This window comes from Protopterus annectens, chromosome 6.part1 (genome assembly GCF_019279795.1).
Source record: "Protopterus annectens isolate FY-2018-M chromosome 6.part1, PAN1.0, whole genome shotgun sequence".
Taxonomy (NCBI): domain Eukaryota; kingdom Metazoa; phylum Chordata; order Ceratodontiformes; family Protopteridae; genus Protopterus; species Protopterus annectens.
Genome location: NC_056738.1, coordinates 352,389,175 through 352,415,607, shown reverse-complemented (window position 1 = coordinate 352,415,607; position 26,433 = coordinate 352,389,175). Strand labels below are relative to the sequence as shown.

At 43.0% G+C, this 26,433-nt stretch overlaps 1 protein-coding gene across 1 annotated transcript in view; it reads right to left on the bottom strand.

The window, feature by feature from the left end:
- Positions 1–26,433, bottom strand: part of LOC122805293 (atypical kinase COQ8A, mitochondrial-like) — a 740,997-nt gene that overhangs the window by 471,086 nt on the left and 243,478 nt on the right. The window contains exon 4 of the mRNA XM_044075380.1: positions 650–716. Within this exon, the coding sequence (XP_043931315.1) occupies positions 650–716 (67 nt within the window). The remainder of the gene's footprint in view (positions 1–649; positions 717–26,433) is intronic.

The window sequence follows — 26,433 nt, the reverse complement described above, 5'->3', positions numbered from 1 at the left end:
GCTTTATAGTGGATAAACTCTATTCTCAAATATATTTAAATATATGGTATTTCAGGAAGTAGGGTAAAGTTCTCAAGTATTGTTATTTAACAATCTTGTAATGTAATAAACAGCCCATGTTTACAAACATATTTTGTGTACTCTAATAATACTCAACACAGTTTCAATCTGCTCTACTGACACAGCTGTCACTTTTGTTGTACTTTAAAATTGAGCAGCTTATACAGTTTAAGTGCTCTATTGATATAGCTGATACTATATCATTTCCTGTCTCATGCTTTGCCTTCAACACAGGTCATAACTAAAAATGGTTCATTTGGTTTAATTCATTTATCTGGTTAACAAAACAAGCAAACAAATATTTCACATCTTTCTACATGAAGCATGACTTGCATAATACCAGGACCTTGTCCAACTTAATACAACCTTATGTCCACCACTAAAACTGCAAATGACACTCAGACACCATTTTGCAGCCCCCCTCTTGACTACACCCTTGAGAAATCTGTGAGCACATGACCATCCTGTCAAGTATTTTGTTAGCAAATAGACCACAGCTTTCACGGTCATGGAGTCAGTTAAGAAATGTACTCTTTAGAAGGCAAACCAAGACATGGTAACAGCATTTAAAACACAACTAGCCAATTACCTCCAAAATTTGCCAGTCTTCCGAGGCGAGTTGCTGGTACTCTCTTCTCTCGTGCCCTTTCACTCAGCTAGGAGACAAAAGATGAAATTAAGTGAAAGGGAAATAAAAGCCAACCGTTCCAGGTTGACCATAGCAGTGTCTGTCACCACTGCAAATTAATCTAGAAATCCCTTTCATCCAGAAACTACATGGCACAAAGCAAATACTGACACTAAATTAATATGATGAAACGTTTTGACGCTTCAGATGCCAATGATTCAGGGCTGTCACAAACTAGGCTGGAATAACATCTTCCCACACTGTCACAACAAACACTTCAAATAACTTAAATGGCATGGTTACTGGATGAACCATGGTTCTGCATAATGCAGAACAGTGGCACAGTCTTCATCATATACACACGAGACTGGTTAGGCCCCTAGACAAGTAGTCCAGTATACTATTCCCTCTAGTTCAAATGACATGTTAATGGGCAGTGTGGACATTTTCTCAGTCATCATGGACGTTTAAATAATTTGGTTCTTATCTGTACTAACCTGTCAGCAGGAGCAGCTTTGTCATAACCACAGTCACCACAGAAGAAAGAAGTCTTAACTATTCTGAGTTCTCAGTTTCCAAAGGAAGCACACACTAAAGAATCATGTGATGCTTCTCTTACAAAATGCCTGTCTTTTCTGACAAATCCTCTGTTAGCAGATTTTTCTAAAACTGGTTGCAAGATGACTTTAAATTGGGAGTTTTCAAACATTTTGTCATGTACACCCACTAATCTACATTTGCTTGGTATGATTACTGTAAACCCTCAGAGATTAACAGTTATTTTTTGTGAATTTTAACCAAGTATTTGTGCACTAAATAATAACTAATCATCCCCTCACTGCAGAACAGTTAAGCTCTCAATTTCTGTAATGATGGAGCATTACTTGGGCATATGTATATTTCTGAAACAAAGTTTTGTTACTGAAGCTTTGCCTTGCAATCAGAACTTGAAATATTAGCACTTCAAACTTATGTAAACCCATTAACGTGTTAACATTACAAATGCTACTAAGTTATGGTTGTTTACAGTTGAAATTTAATGCAAAATACAAAAGTATAAATTAAGGAAAATCTTTAAATGGATCTTATTTCTAGGACTTATCCCAGACCCACACTCAAAGAGACTACTATAAAATACTTGCATTCTGTGTAATGTTATACATGTTCACCAGAAGTTTTTTCCACTTTTTGGAAATATATATTAGATGTTAGCCACACTATGTGGTGGGCTGTACACTAAAAAATATACACCTGTTGTTTTACCTCTAAAAATGGAGTAATCTAGAGTAAACAACAAAAGTATACTCTCCCCATTCTTTAGCACTACTTATATAAACAAGTCTGATAAATATAAGCATCATTACGAGCAGGTAACAATAATACAGTTATAGAAAACTTATGAAAATGAATACATAAATTTAATTAGGCATTTAATTCAGCAAAATGCCTACTCAAGGGACACCAATTCTAAAAGAGAATAATGGAATCCCAAATTCAAACCCATGTCTCTATTCACAGTATTTTGACACCACTGACAAAATAAAACAAGCCCATTAAAACATTAACAACTGATAAAGTAGCTGCCACCAATGTCCTAGTTAAATTGCTTTTAAACCTGTCATCTATTTTGAAGTTAGAGAATTCTGAAATAGCAATTCCCTGCAAAGAAGTCTACACCAAAGTGAAAAAAAATTGACTAAAGCAGCAGTTAAAGCAAGCAGAATTTGCTTATCGATATCTACACGTAAATGCCAATTGCCTCAAATTAGTTGATGCCAAGTCAAATCTGTATCAATAAGTTAAAGAGAAAAATAGGACAGTACCAAAGATATGTAAACTAAAAGTATTGGATGTGATTAAATGCACAGCAAGTTAAACATTTGGAAAAATGGCTGTTATTCTTACTGTTAATTTGGCACTGAAAAATATTAAGTGGAGCACAGCTTTTTAATTAATATGAATGTTAATGCAGCTGACCAGAATTTTTTTTTGTTACACATTACACTGGTCCAAAGAATGAACAGCCTTTCTCCAATGTGAAGAACAGAAAGGACTATCACTATATTGAATATTCAAAACTACGAAAAGTAACAGAAGTTATGTACTTACTGTAAAACTACATCTGTATTGGTAGTTCCATTGCCATCATCTTCAGAACTAACACTGGCAACACTTAGGTCAGTTGTGAGAATTTTCCCAGGTTATCAAGGATCCTCCCCTTTACCAATGACCCTCTTAGGTGGAAGAAGTGTCCATTCCCCACATGATAAATGTTAGACGGACTGTATTGGTATCACCTGGGATTTCACTGTGGCCACCATTATCATTAAAGACAGAAAAATAAGTAGGAGCTGGCCTGTAGAAAATCTTAGACTCTCCATTTTTTGAAGGCCACCAGAAGCCCATTGTCCAGGTATGGAAAGGATCTTGTGTCTTGCAGTCTTGAGTTATGCTGTGACAATTGCCCTGCACTTGCAAACGTTCTGGGGATCACATCAGACCAAAAGAAAGGGACTGAAATTAATAAAAACTGGCCTTTATGTAGAAGTTAAAAAACTCCTCAACTCCTTTGCTAATTTGATATGAAGGTAGGCATCCTGGAGGTCCAAAAAGCATACTGAATCTCCTTGCAGACATGGAAGGATGGACTACACTGTGACTAGGGCAAAAGGGCTGATTTAGAACAGATAGATTTAGGTTGTTCAGATAAAAAAAGGTCTGAAGGCTTTCATTTCCTTGGGAAACAAACAACCCAGTCTTAAGTTTAAATTTGCTCTTTTTCATAGTAGACTTGACACTTCATTTCCTATCACAGCCTTTTAACAGGGTGGGATATCTAGAATGCAAACAGACCATCATAACCCATATTTTCCATGTAATGGTCATTCATACCTACCAAAAGAGGGACAGATGCTCCCCAACTGCCTCTACAGTGAAACAGCAGACTGTCATCCCCCTGCAGACCCAAGGTACTCTAGACTGTTTTGTCTCCATTATATAGAGTAGCTTGCATTACCCAGATTGCCCACTTTTAGATTGGCAGTTTTAAAAGTTGCCATAACCCCTGCAACCTCTTCCAAAACCCTTTGTCTTGCAGCTGTTGGCCATGATTGAACTACATTTCATGCTGGTTCTTCTCTGTCATAGAATAAATGCACTGCAGAGGATGAAATGCAACCACATTAAGCTATGAGGGCAGTGCTCTGCATGTTGCTATTTCTCCATTTCATTTTTTAATTGCCTGTCTGAATAGCATGTCTCCATCAAGGGGCTCAATCGCAAAACTGGCTTTTGCATCATCAGCAAATTCAGTTAGACACATCCTGGCTTGGCATATCACAGCTATGATTATGCCTGCTGTCCTGGCTGAACGATCCATTGCATTGTGAATAGTTTTGTTAGAATGGATATTGCAGGGTAAAGCTGAAAACTGGCTAAGATACTACATGTGTGGCAAATGCTAGAAAGTCCTGGATGCTTTTCTTGAAATAACTTACTGCCCTCAAAGCGGAGGTTGAGGATGAGGAAACTCCCCAAATTACTACACTCCTCCAAGCTTCTAGTTGGGAGAAAAATCACTGGGCACTGTGGTGTAGAAGCCTTCTTAAATGCGTCTGCAAAGACTGGGTGGAACGTCTGGGATTTTTTTCCGAACAGGTGGGGGTTCTGAGAATGGGATGATGGAACCTCTTGTAACAATGCTTTGTACCCAAGAATCTTTTGTAATTCCTAGCCAGGTGTCCGGATACAAAGACAAGCGACCCCCTACTGCCTCCAGAGTAGGACAGTCGGGCCTCCTTTCAGGAGCACTGGTAGGGCTTACCAAAGAACTGATCCCTGTCGTCCTGGTTTTGCAGACCCCCTCTGCCGCCAGGGCAGCGTCTTCCATTATTACCCCTCCTCTGACCCTGGAGGGGGGTTTACTACGTGTGTTCTGGAAAGCTACCTGGGACTTCCGGAACCACATTTTTCCACCTTTCTGCCCTTCAGAGTATGGTCTAGTAGGAGTGGAAAAATGGACTCCTACGGCAGATAGAGTCTTTCCCTCTTGATCACACCTAGTGAGAGTTTCCTTGACTTTGGGCCCGAAAAGAGATGAGACATCGAATGGGGTGTTAATGAAAGAAGATTTGAAGGCTTCCACAAAGGAGCATAAGCACATCCAGGAATGTCACCAAACAGCTATTGCTGAACCCGCTGCCAGACTCGAACAATCAGCTGTATAGGAAATGAGCCATATGGATGAGTTAACTATGGAATTAAGGGTATTAAGCTGGGCCGTCACCTTCTCAGAGACACCTCCATCTGTACTACCCTGCAGAGTGTCTCCTAACTCTTTTAGGAGCTCTCTTTGAAGATGGGTAAAATGAGTCTAGTAGTGGAGCGATCGCATAGCAAAGGTCGCAGAACTAAAGATGTGTTTCCCGTACCAGTCCATAGTCCTGGAATCTCTATTAGGAGGATGGACAGTAGAAGAGGTTTCAGACATCTTTCTTGGTGGCCGCCACCACCACCACCATGGCATCAACCGGCACTCCCTTAGTGAGGAACATCTTATCTTGGGGGGACGTAATAAACTTGTTGGGCCTCCACGCCCTTTGAGCAACCAATTCCATTAGTTCATCGAAGGGTGGAGTCACCCAGGAAGTGGAAGGCTGAGACCCAAAGGCCTTCAGGAGCACAGACTCATCCTCAGTAGGACTAAAGGACTGCCAGTCACCCCTCTGCTTAAGGACCTCAAGGCTATCAGCAAAGGAGGTATCCTCCAAGGGGGACAGTGGGGACCCTTCGGACTCCTCTAAGTCAGTGTCTGATATAAGAAACTCCTGTAGGGAGTCTAAATGCCTCCTCTTGCAAAGTTTCTTCCTGGGAACCTCATCAGTGTGGGCTTCTGGTGAGGTCCCACTAGAACATGGGTCACCCAATGTGGCTACCTGACGCTCTGGGTCGTGATGCTTCTCGGGGATCTGCGATGTACAGGCAGAAAGTGGCATTTTAGGGGAGGAGGAGCGCCCTGATGATGTGCAAGTCTTGGAAGACATAACCCTCCTCATAACAGCGAAGGCTCCACTGCACCGACCAGAAGAAGCCGGCAACCTCCCTGGCGCCGAGACAGTGGGCTCAGTCCCAGAAGAAGAAGCCGAGCTCATCCACTCTGAGTCTCCGAGAGGAAGGGTCAGAACCGATGCATCGGTTCGACTCCCCCACCCCCACCCCCGGAGCCGACCAGAGAGGGTCTGCTCCCAAACTCTTCAAACGGCAACAAAGAAGTCAGGGTTGACGGAGCCGATAGCGCTGGAACAGGCCTCGGCTCTGAAGGCTCCACAATCATCAGATCCTCTTCCCCCAGCTGTGAAGGCCCGGCTCAGCTCAGAGGAGGAATAGTCACAGCAGGTATTGGTCTTGGGTTCCGAAACTGGTTGTGTCAAAGCTGATAAGAATTTAGCCAGTGCCGGGTTCTCGTGAAGCCTCTGCACTACTCGGTCCACATCCATATTGGAGAAGGTTCTTGAAGAAGGAGTCAAAGGAACCAAAGAAGCCACAGATTGCAGAATGGGTGACCTTAAGGTCGTGGAGACTGGCTCCAACACTGGGGACAGGCACTGAAGACTGCGGACCCGGCGACCGCACCTTCACAGCAAGGTTCAGAGCCAATGACTTGGGCTCCAAGTAAGCTTTGGAGGACTTCGACGCCTTAGATGACTTGGGAGTCTGATCAGCCTTGTCCAAGGACTCCTGAAAATCTGGCTTCAGCAAGCCTCTATCCACCAGCTTTCTTCTTCGCTCCAGCAACACCCTGCTACAAAAGGAATGGCAGATAGAGCAATCCTCCAGGAGATGAACTGGCCCCAAGCAATAAACACAATTGACATGGGGAGTCAGTAACAGACATTTTCTGCCCACATTTTGGGCACTTTTTAAAGCCGGACTTCTGTTTTTCTCTCTGATCAGCCATAACAAGAACACCAGTATGCACCAATCAGAAACAATCCAACAACAATTATTTAAGCACACTAAATACCGTAAATAGCTATAGCATACACACAGCAAACTCTACAATAACTATATTAACACTCCAATACTAACTAAAAATCCTAACTTTACAACACTAACTATCTATATAAACACACTACATATAAAGTGGAAGCAAGGATAGGGAACACTCTGTTTAACACAACTAAGGAACGGCCAAAGGCCTAAGAGCAGCCGCTCTTACAGGATGAAAAACATGTCAGCAGAAAAGCAAACAAAGGGCTGAACTAAAAAAACACAGGCTAACTAGCCCTAAAATACAGTTTATCAAGAAAAAACTGCAAAAACTTGCTATAAAGATAAGAATAATGAAAAGAGATTAATAATACTGGCCAGAGCTCTCTAACGACCTCCGATCTGTTGCAGCGGTAAACTAGATCTGGGGTAGGACAGAAAGCATCATGGGATAGGGACTTGGCCTCGAGCTACTCTAAGATCTTGGGCTTGTGAAAGCGACAGACTCAGAGCCGATGTATCAGCTCCGAACCCATGTGCAAAAATGAATGTCGAGATTGAACAACTTCACATCTAGCCATTTGCAAGTCTTCAGAAAGTACAGTTTTGTACCTACCATAAATGTAGATGTTCGAGTGCTCATACAGCTGCAGTCATCACAGTTGGGTTATCCTGCCGTCAGGCGGGTCCTCGGTCAGCTGAATTCCAAAGTCTAGGTCCGGCGTCGGTTGTAGTCACTTCTTCCCTGACGTCAGTGCGGCAGGGGCATAAAAGAGGCAGCCAAGGCCATTTTCTTCAGTTTTTCTTGCCCCAGATGTCAGGTGCCCCCAGAAAGGAAGGCAAAACATGATATTATGCAAACATACAAAGTAGTTGCAAGCAAATACACCATAAAGGAATACCCCAAAAAGGCTGTATGTTAAAGGTGTTGGTCATAAGCCCTGTCCTAAGAGGGGATGGAGGGAGGGTAACCTGGACTGCAGCTGTATGAGCACTCTAACATCTACATTTATGGTAGGTACAAAACTGTACTATGTTCATCGTGCATACAGCTGCAGTCATCACAGTTGGGTAGAATCCCAAAGCTAAGTAAAGGTGGCAGGTACTAAGCGGAATTAGGAGGGGCTAGAATGCCCTGCAGGACTGTTGTGGCAAAGCCCGCTCTAGATTTTGAGTATAGAGAAAGGTGGTAGTGCTTGGAGAAAGTGTGCACTGAACTCCAAGTAGCTGCTTCCAAAATGTCCTTGGTAGGTACCCCCCTGAGGAAAGCTGCAGAGGTAGCTGTAGCCCTGGTGGAGTGGGATCTGATGTATACAGGCACTGATTTTCCATGAAATGAATAACAAAATCGTATGCAGTGGGCTATCCATTTTGAAATAGTCTGTTTGGAAATAGCCTTTCCTTGAGCACCTGTAGCATAGGACACAAAGAGCTGCTCAGATTTCCTGAATGACTTTGTTCTGTCCAAGTAATAACGAAGTTGCCTGTGAATGTCCAAGGAATGTAGTAGCCTCTCTCCTTTGTTCTGTGGGTTTGGATAAAAGGTAGGTAAATGAATAGTCTGATTCAAAGCTACACTGGATACTACCTTTGGCATGAAGGTAGGGTTGGTTCGTAAGGAAACCCTGTCCTGATGGAAAATGATGAATGGTTGCACAGCCATGAGGGCCTGTAGCTCCGAAACCCTGCGTGCTGAGGTAATAGCCAGAAGGAAGGCTGTTTTCCATGACAAGTATCGTAGCTCTGTTAAAGAAGCCGGCTCAAAAGGAGGCAGGGTCAGCTTTTCCAATACGAAGTTGAGGTCCCAAGCTGGGGCTGGTGGTTTCCGTGGGGGTTTTATATTGTTTGCCCCTCTGAGGAACTGCCTTAATACAGGATGTGAGAATAAAGGAGGATCTGTATTGTATTGTGCTGAAATGGCTAAAGCGTGGATCTTGATGGAGGAGAAGGAAAGGCCACTATTTAACATCTCAGTTAGGTACTGTAAAATTTGAGGTATATTTATTACCCAAGGATTCTGGCCCTTTTCTTGATTCCAGGAACAAAATCGTTTCCATTTGGCGGAGTAGGTTTTTCTAGTAGAGGGTCTCCTGGTCTCCAAGATGACATCCTGCACCTCCTTGGAGAGGAGAGTCTGTTGGGAAATTAAGGTATTCTCCATGCAGCTAGATTTAAAGTTTTGAGCTGGCTGTGAAGGGTTTTGTAGTTGTGCTGGGACAACAGAAGAGGAACTAGAGGTAGGATCCATGGTGGTGAGTGTGACAGGCTCTTTAGGAGAGGATACCAGTGCTGTCGTGGCCAGTCTGGAGCAATGAGAATCATTTGTGGCCTCTCTGCTCTGGTTTTTAATAGAACTTTGGTCAGTAGAGGTAGAGGTGGGAAGGCATAGACTGTCAAGGTTGTCCAATTGAAAGAGAGTGCATCTACTTTCCAGGCCTGTGAATGGTAGGTCCTTGAACAGAATTTCTCCAACTGGTAATTTCTATGGGTAGCGAATAGATCCATGTCTGGCTGTCCCCCATGCCTGAGTTACCTTTGAGAAGACTTGAGGATGCAACTTCCATTCGTGTGGGTCTGTCATATTTCTGCTTAAGTTGTCTACCAGTGTGTTTTCCTTCCCTGGTAGGAATTGTGCCTGTAGTTGAATTTGTAATTCCAGTGCTGTGTTCCACAGGGTCATAGCTTGCCTGCACAGGGGGTATGAATGAGTCCCCCCCTGTTTGTTTATGTACCACATGACTGTGGTGTTGTCTGTCCTTATTAATAGCTGGCCTGGATGCAGTAAGTCTTTGAAGGTCATAAGAGCATTTTGCACGGCTAGCATCTCCTTTTGGTTGATGTGTAGGTGCTTCTCTTTTTGGGACCATTTTCCCAGAATGCACTGATCTGCCATGTGTGCTCCCCAGGCGTATTCAGAGGAGTCTGATGTGATGATTTGAGTTGCTTGAGGTAGACAGAAAGGGAGACCTGTGTTTCTTTGGCATGCTTGAGCCCACCACAAAAATTCCTTTTGAAGGCATGGAATGAGTGGTATAATTGTTTCCAAGCTGTGGCTGTGTTGAGACCATAAGTTTTTTAGGTACCATTGTAGTTTCCTCATATGCAGCTTTGCACATGGTATTAGTAGGATGCAAGATGCCATGAACCCCAGAGCCTGCAGCACTTTCCTTGCAGTTAGTCTGGTTAAAGTTGCCATTTTGAAGTATTGAGACAGTTGCCCTTGTTTGTCTGGCGTGAGGTAGGCTATCTGGGTTGTTGTATTTAAGCTGGCACCCAGGAAAATTATCTATTGAGAAGGTATTACTTTTGATTTCTTTTTGTTCACTGTGCAACCTAGGTAGTTTAATAGTTTTACTACAAACGCCAGATGCTGCAATAGAATATCCTTGCTGTCCGCTTGGATCAGGCAGTCGTCCAGATATGGGTAGATTTGTATTCCTTGTTGTCTGCAGAAGGCAATTACTGATGCCAGGCATTTCGTAAACACTCTGGGCACAGTAGATAAGCCAAAGGGCAATGCAGAGAATTGGTAATGGGTTGAACCTGCAAGAAATCGGAGGTATCTTCTGCAATCTTGTCTGATAGGGACATGCAGGTATGCCTCCTTGAGGTCCAACGTTACCAGCCAGGACTCCTTGCCCAGCATGGGAAGAAGCTGCTGTAATGTGAGCATCTTGAATTTTGGTACCTCTAGATATGCGTTTAGAATAGATAGGTCTAAGATGGGTCTCCAATCTTTGTCCTTCCTTGGTACCAGAAATAGTCTTGAATAAAAACCTTGACCTTGTTCTTTTGCAGGTACCTCTTGAATTGCTTTCATATCCATGAGAGCGGAAATTTGTCTTTGTGCCTCTGCCCTTTGATTTTGTGGCAGGTTTGGCATGCCTCTCATTTTTGGAAGGGTGTGAAAGTGGAACCTGTAGCCTCTGTCTATAATATCCAGAATTCATTTGTCTTTTGTAACAATGTGCCAGTTTTTTGAAAATAAGGCCAGTTTTCCGCCCAAAGGTGCTGCCATTATAGCTTTGTTTGGCAGGCATAGGGGGAAGTCATTGTGTCTGTTTTCTAAATGACTGTGGTCTATCTTCTCCACCTCTTGGGGTTGGTGCTTGCCACTGCCTAGCTCTGTAAGATCCTTGAGGTTGTCCTCTACCCCTTGGGTGTCTGTATCTGCCCTTTTGGGGTCTGTCCGTGGCTGGAAAGGACCAATTTTTTGAAGGCCAGTTTCTGCTGAAGCATGGAGGTTGCACCTGCAAGAAATCTTTAACTGTTTGCATAGATTTCGCTTTTTCCTCCATTTTCTTTAGTACCTCCTCAGCTTTACTCCGAACAATACATCTTTTTGAAGTGGTGCATCTAATAACTTTGCTTTGACATGATCTGGTAAGGTTTGCTCTTTGAGCCAAGCATGTCTACGTATGACAGACCCCGTGACAGCAGCTCTACATGAGGCCTCTAAAGCATCAAAACCACACTGCAAGGTATGTTTCCCCACTTGTTCTGCTCCATGCAACAAATCCTGCAACTCTTTCAAATCTGGTTGATCTGTTTTGTGTCATTTTGCTTTTCAGCTGAGATAACAAGAACTGTTGGTACTTTAACATATGAAATTGACAGTTTAATGCCCTCATGGTTAAAGTGGCTGAAGTATACACCTTTTTCCCCCACCTTTCTAATGCTCTGGAATCTCTCTCTGAAGGTAAAGGGTTTTTAGCAGTAGAGGCCTTAATCCCCTTGGGACCCTGTGAAATTGTTTCTGGGTCAGCAGTATGGCTTTTATAAAGGAACTGGTGAGAATCAGGAACCCGGAAATATCTGTCTGGTTTAACAGGGGCTGGAGGTAAAGAGTCTGGATTAAGACTGGCTTCTGCGTACACATCATCCAAAATATCTAAAACAGGAGGGATAGCCAGGGGCCTATGCTGGGGGAGCAGTAGAAATTCTCTGAGCCTTTTCTTGGAATCTGAGTAATCTTGGCCTTCCCAGTGGAAGTGCTCTCTCAATGTATGCAGGGTTTCCCCAAAAGAGTAGTCCTCAGGGGGGGAGACCGAGGGAATAGACTCCTCAGCATCAGAGTCTTCAAAAGGAAAATAGGCGTAATCCTGGTCCTCAGAATGGTCTGAGGTAATAGAAGCCTGGTCTGAAGAAGGGTAGTCTTCCTCCAACCTGGGTCTTTTGTCTGAGGGGGGTTGAGAACCCCTGATGAGAGTTATCAAATCCTCAGCCATTTTAAGCATCTGTTTTTTAGGCATGGGCCCTTGAGAGGAGGTCTGAGGACCCTGTTTTTTAGTTTTCATTGCAGCTTTAGATTTACTGAAGGATTTAATAGTGAAGGTGGTAGGGCCTGAAGACGCCTTCAGAAATGGCAGGCCTCGCTAAATTTTCGGTTCCCCCGCCAAGAATGGCGTCGGTATCTGCAGTGGGAATGGGGACCGAGGAACCTGCGACCTCGGGTACTGAAGTCACCGGTAAAAAATCGGTAGTCAGGGGCTGTGTAGGCGCCTCGCTGAGAACCGGAGAACCGGTAGTCGGCCTAAGCGTGGTCTCAGTACTCGGTGCAGACCTCTGATGTCGGTCCTTATCTTTGCGTCTTTTACCTAAAACTGGCGTCTGTGTATCCGATGACATGATATTAAATTTTTTGCCAAAATAATGAAGGGCAAACTCCGCCTGGCGCTTAATAGTGCGCTTGTTAAACCTAGCACAAAAACGGCAGGCCGAGACGTCGTGGTCTGGCCCTAAGCAAGGTATACAGAAAGAGTGAAAATCCTTATGCGGTATTTGCTTCCCACAAGAAATGCAATTATTAACTTTGTCTGACATCGGTCTGAGGCAAGAAAAGTTTCCCCAACGGGGTACTTAGCTTTAAAGAAGACTTCGGCTGAAATACTATTCGTAAATCTCAGGAGCTGGCCGACCGGCACTTGCGAACTGCTTCTGCTTCAGGCACCGCGCGGCAAGAAAGACTGAAGAAAATGGCGTCGGCTGCCTCTTTTATACCCCTGCCGCACTGACGTCAGGGAAGAAGCGACGACAACCGACGCCGGACCTAGACTTTGGAATTCGGCCAACCGAGGACCTGCCTGACTGCAGGATAACCCAACTGTGATGACTGCAGCTGTATGCACGATGAACATCTTTAATGCATCCTATATGACCCGTTTGGTATGGCAGTCACCAGGCTGGAGGTTCTTATATGCTAACTCTTCAACTATCTCAGCCATGCTCTTGGGTGGGGGGGGGGGGGGCACTTTTCTTCATTTTGGTCCAGCTACCTGCCAGTCAATCAAAGCATTTGTTCCTCCATCATGGGGGGAGCAAGGGTAGGCAAAGTCGGGTCAACATTTATCCTACCACACTGCTCCTGCCCAGCAATAGCACGTGGGTGAGGCAGGCAATGGGCATCAGCGGTGAACAACCTCAAAATCTGCAAGGGGCCAACATCAGCAGGACTGTCCTACACACCCACAAGAGGCACAAAAAGTTTACTTCCCAGTCTCTACCAGGAAAATCAACTCAAACTGGTATGCCCTGTGAATGCCACACCCAAGGAGGAGCATGCCCATTCTCCTCACCTGCACCATCAAGCAACTGACCAACTACTCAAACTTGGGTTGTCTGAGCACAGTCATGAATATCTCCCTCTATGTCACTACAGCAGACTTATGAAGACCAGAAAAGCCTCCTCCAGTATGAACTTGGATTCAGATTGGGTGTCTGGGGCCCATCTTGCATTAGCTCTGACAACTTCCAGGATTTCCCCAAATGTGCAGTGATTTGGGGGTATGGTAGAGGCTGTTCCTCATCTACATCCAAGTCTAGGATGGACTGAAGATAAATTCAATTCTTCCTCTTGCATATGGATTTTCTTAAAGCTACCAGTTGAGAGGACAGAGGACACAAACCACAGAAGAAGTCATATGTCCATAACAACCAATGATCATGGGAAGTGACCCATGAGTTGCTAGTAACTGAGCAAGGGGATGGACAGTTGATGGCACATGTAATCCTGAAAACATATGTCAGAGGGTATACATACACAGTAGCCTACATCATTGGGGTTGGCACCAAATGGGAGTCCAGCTGAGATGGCAGATCCAACACTGAGGGATTGAAGGCTGGTCCATGTTCAACTTCAATAGTCTAAGCTCCCATCAGCATCAAAGTCAATGCAGTGGATCATAGCACTGACTACCTGAAGGCAAACAAGTTATGGGGGGGTCTGGCCTTAAGGGTGTAGGGACTGACCTTGTTACTGAAGGCTCAGTCCTTGGTTCTGATGTTGAGGGGACCTGAGCATCAAGAAGTTCAAGGCTTCAAAAGCTTGGTGCCAATAACTGTGTCAGCAACAAGATTACAAATGTTGATTGGAGTGGTCACAAACTCAATACTGCTGTCAATCTCAATGTAGCCATCAGTGTCAATCCCACCAATGAGAGGTCAAACATCGTTTGAAAAGTACAGGAATATGGACAGGACCTGGTGAGGAAACATAAGGGTCATGTGCAGCCACATCTGACAGCAAAGAAGCTTGACTCATCCCAATGTTAGCAAGAGAGAAGACTTGAGGCCACATATGCTGCAGTAATATAAAAGCCTGCATCATCCTAAGAGTAATCCAGCTCAACTAAAACAGAATGTCTGGACCCGAAAGAGAAAGTGAAATGCAAGGGGTTCTGAGCTCAGATTCTGAGCTCCTGAGGCTATACTGCTGGGTGTTTACCCTAGGGCAAAATGTTCTTTCAGACCAAGCAAGTCCTGATGAGGAGGGGGATATAATCCCATATTCAGGTGCCTGGGGGAACAGGCTGGCACAAGTCCACCAAAGCCAGCTGAGTCGATGGAATAGTAAAAGACTGCTACAATTCAATAAGGTTCCTCTTGTTTGTACCATAAACATTATAAAGAAGGTATAAATAGAAGACAGCTCAGAAAAGGCAGCCCTCCAGGCATTTCAAGCATTCACAGTGACAATCCCGACAGGGAAATTTTTCAACCATTTACCATTTTTGAATTCCTTACACTGCCCCCCCCTGTTTGTTTGTCTGCTTCTTGTAAGTCAAAAGCAATGAAAGTTCCACCATGAAAATGGAACAAAACAGCAACAAACTGCCACACACTTGGTTGCACTTTCACTGCAAAGGCTAACTGCATATGGCTCCATTAGGTCATAAAATACAAAAACTAACGACAGCAAAAGATAAAAACTGGAAAATATGTCAAAAAAAGGAACTGCAGCTGATGCTAGAGTGTTCAATTCTGAAGTAAGAAACAGAGCAAACTGAGCTGATTTACAGGGTGCATGAACTCTTTGTAATGAAATACAAATTACTTATCATAAAAACTGAGGAAAAAAAATGCAGAGAGACTTGGGGCTATTCTCTATATGGTATCTAGGGGACACATTGCACAACTGAAGAGACTGAAAACATGGTGAAAGGGAAGGGGCTTCAATAGCCCTGGAAAAGTCTTACAGCCGGACTGACCAAGTACTGCCAGCCTCAGTCCTGAAGAAAATGGCGGGAGAACTACAATCAACAACAGGCTTCGAAGCTAAAAATGAATACTTTAATCTAAACACTGTGAATATTTAGTCTAATCACATAGCAGGATATAAAACTTTCATTTGCAGGGTAGTCCATTTAATACTGACAATTGCAATGGAGCCTTCAAGTAGATTAAGAGTTTAACAATTGTCTACAGCAAAATATTAATTAAAAAAATTACCATCAGTTCATGTTTTAAATACAGAGAAACATATAAAGTAATTATTCTAAGATTAAGATTAGTTTAAGATTAGTTTAAGATTAGGGTTCTTTAACTACAGTCTGACAAAACTGTGATGCATTTATCAAGTCCAATTCTTTAACTTAAGTTCTAAAAAGTATTACTTAGGTCAATAAACAATTTGTGAATTTTCACTTGATAACTTAACAGAGGATTCAAAAATATTACTGCTGTCAGTGCTAACTAGCTAACTTATTAACACAATGGTGATAATCTCCAATTCAGAGTCAAGGTAAATATACACAGAGTAGCACCTTTACTGCATCTCTGTATCCAATGCTGCGCTTTCAAACTTGATTGAGTGTTCCCCTTTACAGTCCACCCACTGTGGTGGCACAGATACCTCCATGCACAAAAAAAAAAAAAAAAAAAAACACACACACACGCATATATCCATGGAACTACAAATAAGTTCTTACAGAAAATCTCACTCATATACACACACACAACCCAAGATGGCATTCCTATACTCAACTCTTTCAGGGCAACCATCCAGACATATGCGCATACATCCATACAATGGTGCACTCACAAAAATGTTCCTACAGACATATGGGTGCGCAGACAGACACACACACAGCTCTTCTGTATCTACATGTACCTGATGAATGGAGACCACTTCATAGGAGTAAATGAGTGCACACTGTCAAAAGATGGAGTACACTTTTTCCCCATGTGAGAAAAATAACTGTAGGTCAATTCAGAGAATCGCGCTACCACATTATTCTGGTACTGGTACCATTGCTAGGAATTGCACATGGCTAATTAGCATTAGCCATGCCCCCCAGACTGACATTTACATGCAGCTTTGCAACTGCGATCGTCGTCCGTGCCATGGCCAAAGATCATGTAAAACCATAGCAGAACAGCAGTCCCTGAATCACCTGGGCTTACTTCACGGTGAACATATTCATAGTAAAGTCTTCTGAAGCAAAGAAGACCTTTAAAAAAAAAAAAAAAAAAAAAAAATAGACAGATAATTAGGCCTACTTTCTACAAGTTTTCTATACCAAATCTTAATCCAAACAGGTGACCTAGCATTAATTTCATCTGAGTGGCACAAAGCTTGAAAAGAGGTTTAGCAGCTCAAGGGATTACCATAGCAAGTTTGGTAGTTTAAGTCCCCTCCCAGACTTAAGTCCCCTCCCAGACTTAGAAATGGAGACTTTATACAATGAAATTCAACCAGATTTCAGGTGCAAGACAAATTTTAATAAATCGTGAATAACTTTAAAAAAAATAAAAAAAAACTCTCAAAAAAATACACCATCAAGATGACTTGATAAAAAAGAAGACTCAAGGAAATGCATTCATTTTTATTAATTATTTATATTATTTTAGATTTTAATAATAATTTCAAAACATATTGTAAAATCATGCTGAATGTTTTGCCAACAACACTTCATAGGTTCACAGGTTAAGTACTAGGCTATCTTGCCCAAGGGCATTTATAAGCCTAGCCAGAATGTGTTGGCTTTCGCCACCCCCTTAGATTAGATCCCTGTGCCTCTGTCCAGCAGAACATTATTTTTATTACAGTTATTTTGAATATATATTATGGTCAACTTTCAAATTAGATAAAAAATAGCCTACAAAGATCTACTGGATTTAGAGAGAAGTTCACAACAGTTTGAGGAAAATGATAGTTACTTATATTTAATGCTATTCAGTGTAGAACACACTGAATAAAAACAGAAAATAGAGCTCTTGGCTAGGATTAAGGGTACAACAAACTTTGTAATCTTTTATTATAATAAGACACTAATTTGTAACATTCATTTAATTACAGTCAAACTCAGAAAGTGCAAAATTATTTTTGTAGGGGGGATGGCCTCCCAGGGACCCCCCCTCCCCCATATGAACTAAATATCAACTTTAAATTCTCAGCTTTCCTAATTTGAAACAAAATCCATTGCAATGTTATTCTGAATGGGTTGAAGTTCCATCTTATATCTAGCTAAGTTATGCACATACAAGAACATTTTAATTACCATATTTTTTGACCTATAAAAAGTATATATGGCTTGGTCTCCTTTTTGGCATCTACTTTTGTGAAGTCAAGGCCAACATCAAGGGCTTCTGGCTGACCAAGTCTGCAGATAAAAGCAAACCAGGTGAAGTCACAAATCCCCCAAAGGCACAGACACCTTCCATGAAGGCCTGATACAAGCTAATAATCAATGCCAGAGCCATTGTTTAAAACTCAGTGCCCAAAAATGCATAATAGTATCCTTTGGGAAGACCGCTACCTCTGGAAATTACCACACTGAAAATACACCCTTAAGAGTAGACTCAGTGGTCGGGAATTTGGGTACCCATGTAGACTATAACCTAGCGTCTGACCATTATGCAGCCACAGTAGTTAGGCAATCATTCATTGCTGACATATAAGCAAGAGTACAGCATCCAAGTCCAAGGAGGTCATTGTTATTCACTGTACTCTGCCCTCATCAGACCAGAGTACAACACCCCCACAACTGAAGCATCCATACAGGCACCTCACAAAAAGAATACAGAGCATAAGCATGTCATACAAGGTCCACCTCAAAGCCCTATTCCTGTACTTGGCCTCCTACAGACTACTGAGACGTAATCTGTGTCTTGCCTACAAAGCAGCCTCTGATCATGCGCTGATGGAATTAACCAATCTATGGACCTCAACTTCATCTGCAACATAAAAAAAATGTGTCTCAAGAGACTACCCCTTCTCTGGAACAGGCTTCATCACTAACCCAATTCAAGCATAACTTTAACCAGTGGATGGGGAATCTGAATCCTACCCCAGTTGGCACCTGTGTCTGTAGTACACAAATAGCCTGTAAATGCTTGACCACCCATGCCCAAGCCTACATATACCCCTTAAAATAAACCAAGGGCATCAAAACTTGTCAGGTAGATTCAGGAAGCAAAGCTAGGCTTAAAAAGGCCCACTGGGGTCACAGGCCTAGTAATCAACTATGATTTTAAGAAGCAACATTCACAATGTCACATGACTCTAGGAAAAAAGAAGTTATGTTCATAGTATAATGTTCCATCTGTGTTGTTGATCATTATTCATTCTTGATGAATGGGACTCTGTTCTGATCCTTGGAACCGGCTCGGACATTATACAGCTCGCGCCAGCCAAAAAACTGTCGAGCCAAGACTCTACCCACAATGCCCCTCTTCATTACCTCTGCTTGTGTTTGCAGCTAAAATTTCATGGAATAATAGGTATACAAGGTAGAAACCATGTCTAAGGTGAAACTCTAAAGGATTCCCAGAACAAGTGTCCAATCCTGTGTCCAGTCCTTCTGTGGGGGGGGAAGGAGGACAGGAAGTTAAGAATGAATGAAGATTGACACAGATGGAACGTTATGGTAATAACAGATCTTCTTTATCTGATGTTGTCAATCTTTAATCATTCTTGATGAATGGGACAGAGTCCCCAGCTACTTAGTTCCTGGGTGGCCTAATGAAAGGATTTCCTGAGAACCACAGAGCCAAAGGACCATATCAAATTTGTAATGAGTGATAAAGGTATGTGGAGTAGCCTATGTTGCAGCTGCACATATTTCATCTATGGATGCCCTGGAGTGGAAAACAGCTGACATGGCTATAGATATGGTGGAATACGCTTTAACAAGTGGAGGTAACTTGTGGTTGTGATGATTGTAAATGAAAGCAAAATAATCTCGGAGCCATTTTGATAAGGTAACTTTTGAGACAGGTCTTTCCAGGGATAAACCTGAAAAGGAAACACACAACTGGTCCGATCTTCTAGACTCCTTGGGCCTGTCAAGGTAGAAACGTAATTGTCTGGGAATATCCAGTAAATGCAAGCAATAGTCGCCTTTAATGGAGAAGTTGGGGAAGACAACGGGCAAATCAACAGTCTGATTAATATTAGATTCTGAGACCACCTTAGAGAAAAACGAAGGGTTTGCTCTCAATGGAACCCTATCCTTATGAAAAAATCAAGACAGTGGTGTTTCACACAATGCGTGAATTTCAGAAACTCTTTGGGTGGAAGTAATGGCCACTAAAAAAAGTTTTCCATGACATAAATTTGAGATTGCAAGATGCTGCTGGCTCAAAGGGCAGGTGCACCAAAGATTTTAAAACCAGAGAGTCAACTCCCATGGAGCTATAGGATCCTTGAATGGGGGCTTTAGACGCAAGACACCTTTAAGAAAAACTCTGTATAAATGATGGGAAATCAAAGAATGATCATCATAGCCATTGTGGAATTTAGAAATGGCTGCTAACTGAACTTTAATTGTGGAAGCAGAAGCGTCTTGATCAAAAAAGAAAGTTAAAAATTCTACAACTTTCTCAACAGGTGCCGAAAATGGGTCTAAATCAAGTGTACGGGTCCAAACTGAAAACCCCTCCACTTGCTAAGGTAAAGTTTCCTGTTGGAGGGTTTATGAGAAGCCAGAAGAATTTTTTTTTACTGAGGAAGCTATATTACTCTGCCTGGCAACTAATGGAATTGGAGAAACCAAACTGTCAGCTTGAGACTGTGAAGGCTGGGATGCACGAATCCCTGTAGATGAGACAGCAGGTCTGGGAACTGGGTTCAGAATCCATGGACGGTGAATCAGGTGAGGCCAAAAAAAGGGGTACGAAAAAGGTGCAGTGAGGATCACTTTGCTTCTCAACTACTGAGCTTTCTTCAAGATTAGAGGAATGACGGGAAAGGGAAGAAAGGCATATAGAAGTCCCGAGGACCAAATGAGAAGGACAGCATCTCTCGGGTACTCACTTGAGGTGGAATTAGGCAAAGTAGCTCATGCATTTGTGGCTCACTGGGGAAACAGAGAGGTCACAGCAAAGCTAGCCTCAACAACGAAAACTTTCCACCACCACTTTGGGATTCAGAGACCACTCGTGAGGCAGGAGAATGCATCTGCTCAGTCTGTCCGCTGTCATGCTGGAGCTCCCCAGGATATGCGTTACAACTAGAAAGCGGTTGGAGGATATCGCCCATTGCCATACTCGGAGCATCCCAACACAGGGAGTAAGATAGTACAGTTGTGTACACTTACCATAAATGTAGATGTTGAGTGTATTCACTGTTGCAGTCACTGCATTTGGGTAAACTGCTGGCAGGTTGCCCTGTCAGCCTGAATTTCAAAGTTTTGGGTCCTGCGTCGGTTGCTGTCTTCTCTTCCATGACGTCAGGTTGTCAGGGGGTATAAAACATGCAGCCGACGCCATTTTCTTTAGCTTTTCTTGCCCCCAAAAAGTTAGTATGTATATGTATACATGCATACACACACACACATATATATATACATATATATATATATATATATATATATACATACACATACATATATATACATATATACACATACATATATATATATATATACACACACACACACACACACACACACACACACACACACACACACACACACACACACACACACACACACACACACACACACACACACACACACGCATCAATATAAACTTTACCTTCATCTACAAGCAAATACACCACATAGGTTTTAGAAGATAGTGAAGGAAAGATAAACTTTAGAATGACAGGGGGATGGCGGGAGGGTAACCTGGACTGCAACAGTGAATACACTCGAACATCTACATTTATGGTAAGTGTACACAACTTTACTATGTTCTTCGTGTTTCACTGTTGCAGTCATTACATTTGGGTAGAATCCCAAAGCTATGGTTGGGAGGCTGGAGCTAAACAGCATTAGGTGCAGCTATAAGGCCCTGCAGCACTGCAGTGGCAAAGCCTGCCCTGGACTTAGAGTAGATAGGCAAATGGTAATGCTTTGTAAAGGTGTGAACAGAACTCCAAGTAGCAGCCTCTAGAATGTCTTTGGTTGGTACTCCTCTGAGAAAGGCTGCTAAAGTAGCTGCAGCTCTGGTGGAATGAGACCTAATGCCCTTGGGCACAGGTTTACCATGGTGTAAGTAGCAGAAACGGATGCAGTGGCTTATCCATTTTGAAATTGTCTGCTTTGAAATAGCCTTTCCTTCTTTTCCTGCAGCATATGACACTAGTAATTGCTCAGATTTTCTTAGAGCTTTAGTTCTGCTCAAGTAGAATCTTAGCTGTCTGTGTACGTCCAAGGAATGCAGAATTCTCTCCCCTTTGTTCTGCGGATTTGGATAAAAGGTTGGCAGATGAATTGTTTGGTTAAGAGCCACACTGGAAACCACCTTAGGCATAAAAGTAGGATTTGTCCTCAGAGACACCCTGTCTGGGTAAACTATGATAAAAGGCTCTACAGCCATGAGGGCCTGTAGCTCTGAAACTCTTCTTGCTGAAGTAATTGCTAGTAGCAGCGCTGTCTTCCACGATAAGAACTCTATATCAGCAGTAGCAGCTGGTTCAAATGGAGGCAGTGTGAGATTTTCCAACACATAATTGAGGTCCCATGCAGGTAATGGTGATCTTCTAGGAGGCCTTAAATTTTTGGCTGCTCTAAGATACTGTTTTAGTGAAGGATGTGAAAAGATTGGTGGCTCTGTATTGTAATGAGCCAAAATAGCAGAGGCATGGATTTTGATTGATGAGAAAGGCTGTCAAGCATCTCAGTTAAGTATTGTAATATCTGAGAAATATGTGGTTCTGCTGTATCAGTTCCTTGTGCTTGATTCCAAGCACATAATCTCTTCCATTTGTCAGCATAAGATTTTCTAGTACTAGGCCTTCCGGCTTCCAAAATGAAATCCATCACAGCTTTACTGAGAGGTGTTGTTTGTATGACTACATGATTAGCCATGCTGTCAGGTTCAGAGTCTGTAGTTGATTGTGGAGGATCTGATTGTTTTGCTGGGACAGTAGTTGTGGTCTTTGAGGCAAGGTCCAGACTGGGTATTGAGACAAGTTCCTTAGGATTGGGTACCAGTATTGGCAGGGCCAGTCCGGGGAAATTAATATCATCTTTGGCTTCTCTTGTCTGATGTTTAGGAGTACCTTGGGTAGAAGAGGCAGAGGAGGAAAGGCGTAAACTGATAGGGTTTTTCCAACTGAAGGATAGGGCACCCACTTTCCATGCTAGTCTGTGATAAGTCCTTGTGAAGAATCTTTTCAGTTGATAATTTTGAGGACAGGCAAATAGATCTATGTCTGGGCTCCCCCATTTCTCTGTTAGCATGTTGAAGACTTGTGGATTTAGTTTCCACTTGTGAGGATCCATAAGGTTTCTGCTTAAATCATCTGCCAGAGTGTTTTGTTTTCCTAGCAGGAATTGAGCTTGAAGATGTATTTGGTAGGTCAAAGTTGTGTTCCACAGTGCCATGGCTAATCTGCAAAGGGGGTATGAGTGTGTGCCCCCCTGCTTGTTTATATACCACATGACTGTGGTGTTGTCCATCTTTATCCGTAGTTGTCCTGGATGAAGTAAGTCCTTGAAGGCGGTTAGGGCATTTTGAACAGCTAGCATCTCTTTTTGGTTGATATGTAGATGCATTTGTTTTGGTGCCCATATGCCCTGAATGCATCTTCCTGCCATGTGGGCCCCCCAGGCATAATCTGATGCGTCTGTTAAGGTTTGGCTGGCAGGGGGTAGAGTGAAGGGCCATCCCATGTTTTGGTGACATGCCTTTGCCCACCATAGAAACTCCTGTTGCAGGCAGGGAATGAGAGGAATCATTGTTTCTAGACTGTGTGAATGTTGACTCCATAAACTTTTTAGGTACCACTGAAGTTTCCTCATATGCAGTCTTGCATATGGAATTAGTAGGATGCAGGATGCCATGAAGCCCAGAGCCTGCAGAATTTGTCTTGCAGAAGACTGGGTTTTTGTTGCCATCAGTTTGAAGTAAGTAGTCAGTTGCCTTTGTTCGTCTGGCGTGAGATAAGCCATCTGGGCAGTTGTACCCAAGCTTGCACCCAGGAATGTTATCTTTTGAGAGGGTACCAGTTGTGATTTCTTTTCATTTATTGTTTACCCTAGGCATGTTAGAAGCCTTTTCACAAATGCCAGGTGTCGAAGAAGAGTGTCCTTGTTCTCTGCTTGAATGAGACAGTCATGCAAATAAGGATATATTTGTATACTTCTTTGTCTGCAAAATGCAATTACTGGTGCCAGGCACTTTGTAAAGACCATGGACGCAGTAGATAAGCCAAAGGGCAGTGTAGAGAATTGGTAATGCATTAAGCCAGCCTTGAATCTGAGGTATCTTCTGCATGACTGTCTTATTGGGACATGCAGGTATGCCTCTTTTATGTCTAAAGTCACCAGCCAAGCATTCTTGCCCAGCATGGGCAGAAGCTGCTGCAAAGTCAGCATTTTGAATTTTGGAATGTCCAGGTGTGTGTTCAAAATCGATAAATCCAGTATTGGCCGCCAGGCCTTGTCCTCTCTGGGTACCAAGAACAGTCTGGAGTAAAAACCTTGTCCTTTTTCCTGTTCTGGTACTGTCTGAATGGCCCCCATATCCATGAGGGACATAACCTGTTTCTGTGCCTCTGCCCACTGATTTTTTTGGCAGATCTGGCCAACCATTTGCCATTGGCAGAGTGTGGAAATGGAATCTGTATCCCTGTGATACGATGTTTAGTACCCACTTGTCCTGGGTTATTAACTGCCAATTTTGAGCAAAAAGTGTTAATTTTCCCGCTATGGGCGCTGCCAAAAGATAAGTGCTTGGTGTAGGTAGAGGGAAGTCATTGGGATTGCTTTCTGTAGGTTTGTGATTTATCTCCTCCAGATATGGAGGTGGATGCGCCCCATTGCTTTGACCTGTAGGAGTCTTGCACCTGGTGTCTGGAACCCTTAGGGCGTCTGGATTTGCCCCTTTGAGCTCTGTCTGACACAGGAAAGGACCAATTTTTTTGTAGGCCAGTGTCTGCTGAATCTTGGTGGCTGCACTTCTAAGTCCTTAACAGTTTGCATAGACTTAGCTTTGTCTTCCACTTTCTTTAAAACCTCTTCTGCCTTAATACCAAACAGAGAATCATGCTGTAAAGGTGCATCTAGCAATTTAGCTTTAACATGATCAGGCAAATTTTGTTCCTTTAACCAGGCATGCCTCCTAATCACAGATCCAGTAACTGCGGCCCTGTAAGAGACCTCTTAAAGAATCAAATCCACATTGCAAAGTATGCTTTCCAACTTGTTCAGCTGCATGCAATAATTCCTGCAATTCTTTATTTTCTGCACATTCTGAAATCAACATCATTTTCTGTTTCAGCAATCCCATAACATGTTGTTGGCACTTAAGCATATATGAAATTGGCAGTTTAAGGCCCTAATTGCCAAGGTTGTAGATGTATAAACCTTTTTTCCCCATCTGTCCAGTGCCCTTGAATCTCGTCAGAGGGGGTAGGATTTTTTGCTGTTGAGGCCTTAACTCCCTTTGGACCCTGTGAAATAGTTTCAGGATCAGCAGCAGGGTTTCTAAATAAAAATTTGTGTGAGTCAGGGACCCTGTAATATCTGTCAGGCTTACTGGGAGCTGGAGGTAAGGAGTCAGGGGTCAAGCTCGATTCCGAAAACACATCATCCACAATGTCTAAAACAGGGGGAATGGCTAAAGGCTTGTGCTGAGGGAGAAGGAAATCCCCGAGCCTCTTTTTTGATTCTGAGAAGTCTTGACTCTCCCAGTGAAAATGCTCCCTCAAAGTATGCAAGGTTTCTTCAAAAGAATAATCCTCAGAAGAAGATGCAGATGGAATATACTCCTCAGCATCAGAATCCTCATAAGGAGGTATAGATAATGCCTAATCAGAAGAGGAATCAGAAGAAATAGAAACCTCATCTGAAGATTCATAATCAGTGTCTTGCCTAGGCCTCTTATACGGAGGGGGATGGGTGCCCCTGATCAAGGTAATAAGGTCTTCAGACATTTTGATCATCTGTTTTTTTTAGACATAGAGGCCTGTGCACGTGGCTCATGCGTTGGTTTTTTAGTTTTAGAAATTGCTTTTGTCTTTGGTTTTGCAGCTGTCGGTTTGATATACAAATGTCGAGGTCTGAATACACCCTCAGAAGCCGGTGCCTGCTCAGCGGCTCAGGATCCATCCGAGGGAGATACATCCGTTGGTCCAATACCTTGAGTAACTTGCGGCATGCCAGACTTCACATTGGTGTCAGTAGAGGCCTGCGACTCGAAGGTAGCGGGTATCAGGGGCTGTGAAAGCACCTCACTGAGTACCGGCAACTGACTTAGGAGAAGCTTCGTCATCTGTTTTGGATCTCTACTCCCTTTCTCTGTCCTTTTCTTTGTGTTTTTTATGTACTCCGGTAGTCGGATTGCTATCCGACGACATTTCTGGGTAGTTAAATCTGTTTCCAAAATACTTTGATGCAAAAATATACCGACGCTTAATAGTGCGTTGATTAAATCTAGCACAAAACCGACAGCCAGGCACGTTGTGATCAGGGCCTAGGTAAGGGATACAGTATAAATGGAAATCCTTATGAGGTATTTGCTTCCCACAAGTAATACAATTATTAACTTTTTCGGACATCGGTAAAAAGCAAGAAAAAAAAAGTTTCCCCAATGGGGTACTTCGCTTTAATGAAGACTTCGGTTCTGAAACTCAAACTCGAATATTTCAGTAGTCGGCCGACCGGCACTTGAGAAATGCTTCTGCTTTGGGCACCGTGCAGCAAGAAAGACTAAAGAAAATGGCTTCGGCTGCATGTTTTATACCCCCTGACGACCTGACGTCATGGAGAGAAGACAGCAACCGACGCAGGACCCAAGACTTTGGAATTCAGGCCGACTGAGGGCAACCTGCCAGCAGATTACCCAAATGTAATGAATGCAACAGTGAAACACGAAGAACATCTGGTTCCACCCTCTTTTTGTTGATGTACCAAACCATTGACATGCTGTCTGACTGAACTGCAACTGTCCCCGAAAGAAGGGCAGATTGAAAGGGTTGCAACGTTAAAACACTGTCCTCAATTCCAGGACACTGATGTGCAAACTAGCTTCTTGCAGCGACCAAGTTTCTTGGACTGTTCTTCCCAGATAATGCCCCCCCCCCCACC